At 38.8% G+C, this 4,783-nt stretch overlaps 1 protein-coding gene across 1 annotated transcript; it reads left to right on the plus strand.

Annotated features, from left to right (window-relative positions):
* Positions 1 to 1,564: 1,564 nt before the first annotated feature.
* On the plus strand, positions 1,565 to 2,434 carry LOC115525826 (olfactory receptor 4A47-like). Its single transcript, XM_030333213.1, has one exon. The coding sequence runs from the start codon at positions 1,565 to 1,567 to the stop codon at positions 2,432 to 2,434; it is 870 nt and encodes a 289-aa protein (XP_030189073.1).
* Positions 2,435 to 4,783: the final 2,349 nt, after the last annotated feature.

Genomic DNA, 4,783 nt, shown 5'->3' on the forward strand with positions numbered 1-4,783 from the left:
GGAAATCCAGGTGGTTGGAAATGAGTAAAAAGTGTTCCTTCAGATTGTGGATTTGCCTTCACAGATAAGACTAACAGTAAATAGTGGAAACCAGTTTTTGTAATTGTGTTGACTATCTTTATTATGTAAAAGTGAGGTCACTTGGAGATAAAGAAAACTTTCATTCCAATTCTAATTTTATCACTTAAAAATGGGTGACCTTGGGAAAATAAATTAGATCATCTGATGAGCCTCAGTTTGTTTAACTGTGAAATGGGGATTATAATTCCTGTTACTGTAAGATGAACTGTGATTCATTAAGTTGTGAGTGTGTGATTGGAATCCACTGTAGGCATTGTGAGCAGTGGAGTAATAGACCAGAATCATATTTAAAAAGGATCATTTTTAAGTTGCGTCAAGAGAGCCAATTGATGGAAGCCAGAATGAAAGGGGAGGGACAAGGCTAGTGTGGTGGGCCATAAGAAGTGGGGAGGGGAGGGAAATGATTAAATTTGTGATATATACATATATTTTTAAATGTTTATTTATTATTGAGAGAGAGAGAGAGAGAGAGACAGAGAGAGAGAGAGAAAGAGAGTGTTAGGGAGGGCAGAGAGAGAGTGGGAGACACAGAATCTGAAGCAGGCTCCAGGCTCCAAGCTGTCAGCACAGAGCCCTACGTGAGGCTTCAACTCACAAACTGTGAGATCATGACCTGAGCTGAAGTTGTATGCTTAACTGACTGAGCTCCCCCCCACCGGTGCCCCAAATTTGTGATATATTTTAAAGGAGGTTAAAGATTTGTTGAAGAGATCAATATGTGATATAAGAGCAAGAAAACAAGAAGGGCACTGTGATGTTTTTTGTCTGAGCAATGACGTGGAAGATGGTTCCATTTAATGAGGTGGGGACCACCTATGTTTGTTGCTGAAAAGTAAAAAATTGGTTTTATAAGTCCTGAACTGATACCCAATTGGAGATGTCCAAAGTTGGAGATGTTGCATATATGAAGTTAAGGGAGAGACACAATAGTAGAATGCTTCCGCATTTATTGGTCAGGAAAATGGGGCATATCCAACCAGGGAAGTGACCTTCCATTCCTAATTTGATCCATTCAATTTGAATATGTCAATTACCTTAAATCGGTCTCAAGTATTTTACTTTTGTGACTTTATAAACTGTGCATCTTGTTGTGAATTCCCTTGTTCTCTTTTCTTGTCCTTCCATTTTCCCTTTAAAAGTCAGCTAAAGCCTTGTTTTCTCCGGGAAGACTTCTCTGATTGCATTTACTATTTGGTTGTTATATTCTTACCCACGACCTTTGTATTGTGTAACCCTTTTCATATTTTTATTAAATTGATGTGATTATTATGTATTTATCACTGAGTATATGAAAGCATGGCTTATTCAACTTGGAAACTGCAGCATCTATGAAACACTCCACACAAACAGGTAGTCCTTCTACATTCTTTAATTGAATTAATCAATAAAAAATTAATCTTATAATGCATTTAAATGCCCCCCCCCGCCTTGTTTTGTAGATCACCTGCTTCTAATGTGAGAAGTCAGCTCCTATGCAGACTGGATGGCATCCAGAAACAATGTAACCCACTTTGTCCTCTTGGGCCTCACACAGGATGGAAAGGAACACAAGGTCCTTTTTATTATATTCTTGCTCTTCTATATTTTGACCGTGGTGGGCAACCTGCTCATTGTGGTGACTCTAGCTGTCAGTAAGACCCTGGGCTCCCCTATGTACTTGTTTCTTGCTAACTTATCCTTTATGGATGTCACTTATTCGTCTTGCATTTCCCCCAGATTGATTTCAGACTTGTTGTTTGGGAAAAACTCCATATCCTTCCAATCTTGTATGACCCAGCTATTTACAGAGCACCTTTTCGGTGGATCAGAGGTCATTCTTCTGCTGGTGATGGCTTATGACCGCTGTGTGGCCATCTGTAAGCCCTTGCGTTATTTGGTTGTCATGAGGCAAGAGGTGTGTGTTGTGCTGCTGGTAGGGTCCTGGGTTGGAGGTTTTCTGCATTCAGCCATTCAAGTTAGCACAATTTATAGTCTCCCATTCTGTGGTCCCAATGTCATTGATCATTTCATCTGTGAAATGTACCCCTTACTGAGACTTGCCTGTACTGACACATATGTCATTGGCCTGTTAGTGGTGGCCAACGGAGGGATGATGTGCACAATTGTGTTTGTGCTCTTGCTCATCTCTTATGGTGTCATCTTGCACTCTCTAAAGAACCTTAGTCCGGAAGGAAGGCGGAAAGCCCTCCAGACCTGTGGTTCCCACATCACTGTGGTGGTCTTCTTCTTTGTGCCATGTATTTTCATGTACGTGAGACCTGCTAAGACCTTCCCCATTGACAAATCATTGAGTGTTTTATACAGTCATAACCCCTATGCTGAACCCCCTGATCTACACTCTGAGAAATTCTGAGATGACAAATGCTATAACGCAGCTGTGGAGGAGAATGTGCACATGAAGTAGTAAGTGAGTGTATCATCCCTCATGAAGGGAGTAACTTAGCATTAGGGCCAGTCTTCTCAAGTGTTGAAGTCCTTTTTACTGTAAATGCATTTACAGTTGGAGTCAATAAATAATCTGCAATGAAAACATAAGTGAAATACAGAGTTACGCTAATAATTAGTTGCTCCATTTACTTTTATTACTCTTATTTTCATTCTTTTTTTTTTTTTTTAATTTTTTTTTTCAATGTTTATTTATTTTTGGGACAGAGAGAGACAGAGCATGAACGGGGGAGGGGCAGAGAGAGAGGGAGACACAGAATCGGAAGCAGGCTCCAGGCTCTGGGCCATCATCAGCCCAGAGCCCGACGCGGGGCTCGAACCCACGGACCGCGAGATCGTGACCTGGCTGAAGTCGGACGCTTAACCGACTGCGCCACCCAGGCGCCCCACTCTTATTTTCATTCTTAATTTTATTTCTATTCAGTTTCTTGTCTTTTATTTATATTCTTTTCATTGTTAAAATATTTGTTGCTATATAGACTTTCTTCTCTATTTAATTTCTTTCCATTACATACGAGATTTTAATGTAATAGTTACTTTAAAAAAGTTTATTCATTCATTTTATGAGAGAGAGAGAGAGAGAGAGAGAGAGAGAGAGAGAGAGAGAGAGGAGAGTGGAGGTGGGGGGACAGAGAGAGAACCCCCTACAGCCTCCTTGCTGTCAGTGCAAAGCCCTACACAGAGCTCTATCTCATGAATCACAAGATCATGACCTGAGCTGAAATCATGGGTAGGACACTTAAACAACTAAACCATCCAGGTGCCCCAACATTTTAAGATATATTTGAAAGTATAGTAGATAATAATAAGCATTAAAAATAGAATCCATACTGGGCGCCTGGGTGGCGCAGCCGGTTAAGCGTCCGACTTCAGCCAGGTCACGATCTCGCGGTCCGTGAGTTCGAGCCCCGCGTCAGGCTCTGGGCTGATGGCTCAGAGCCTGGAGCCTGTTTCCGATTCTGTGTCTCCCTCTCTCTCTGCCCCTCCCCCGTTCATGCTCTGTCTCTCTCTGTCCGAAAAATAAATAAACGTTGAAAAAAAAAATTAAAAAAAAAAATAGAATCCATACTAAGGGGACATAGTATGGAATAAACATCCTCCCCATCTCTCACTGTAGTCTCCCTGTTCTGTATGTAATCAGTATACTAAGAGTATCATTGTTTCTAAGACTTCTCAATTAATAATCTTTGCTAATAAAATCATATTTCTATATATGTGTTTGTGTTTATGTCTCTGTGTATAACTTGTGTACTTACTACTCAGCCTCTGAAGATCTTTCCGTATCAGTCTATAGATGTAATTCATTCTCAGGTTCCTCATACTGCCTAAAACTTCTCTATAAAGATACAGTAAAATTAGTGTTTCCAGTCCTTTTCATGTTCCTGAGCCTTTTTCTATGGTCAATAACTCTGTCTTTGTCAAAATTTTCAAGTATGAGTTTTAGAAGTGGAATTGTTACATCATTTGGTATGTGTATTTGAAATCGTTGATAATGGAGTTATTGCCCAAATATCATCCATGAGCTTGGACCAAATTACACTACTTCCCTTGGTCTAGAAAACACCTTTTTGTGCACATTCTCATCAACCAGTGTTTGACAAACATTTATGGTATTTTAGAATCTGATTAAAGGACTTGTGTTTCATTACTTTAATTGAAATTCAGTAACTATAATTGAACTTGAGCATCTATTCATATGTTTAAAATTATTATATTATTCTTTTGTGAATTATATATTAATGACTTTTACCTGCTTTATTTGATTGCTGATCTTTTCCATGTGGATTTGTGTGATTTAGTCATACAGTGAAGAAGCTATCCCTTTCACCATTGTATGTGTATATTCAATTTGGATATGATTCAGTTTGGATATTATTATAGCATGCAGAATATTTTTGGTCATGTAGAAATATTATTACATTTATATAATCAAATCTCTTAATAATGTCTTTGGCTTTTGTATCTTGCTCAGAACATCTTTCACTATTTCAGTGTTAACAAAATATTCTTCCACATGCTTTACTTTTAACTTTTTCATTGTTTTGTGGTCATATATTTTACATTGAATTTTTTGATCCATCTACATTTTGATGTAAGGAGTTACTAGAGATTAAATTTTATTTATTTTTCTAGGTATTTGTACAGATGTATCCTTCTTTTCCCCCATTGCTTTGATATCCTAAGTTTGTATTCTAAAATATGGCATATGCTGGGGCGCCTGGGTGGCGCAGTCGGTTAAGCGGCCGACTTCAGCCAG

Source organism: Lynx canadensis, chromosome D1, assembly GCF_007474595.2.
Source record: "Lynx canadensis isolate LIC74 chromosome D1, mLynCan4.pri.v2, whole genome shotgun sequence".
Lineage (NCBI taxonomy): Eukaryota > Metazoa > Chordata > Mammalia > Carnivora > Felidae > Lynx > Lynx canadensis.

Coding starts and splice junctions, on each gene's coding strand:
- LOC115525826 (XM_030333213.1), top strand. CDS start 1,565: ATGGCATCCAGAAACAATGTAACCCACTTTGTCCTCTTGGGCCTCACA.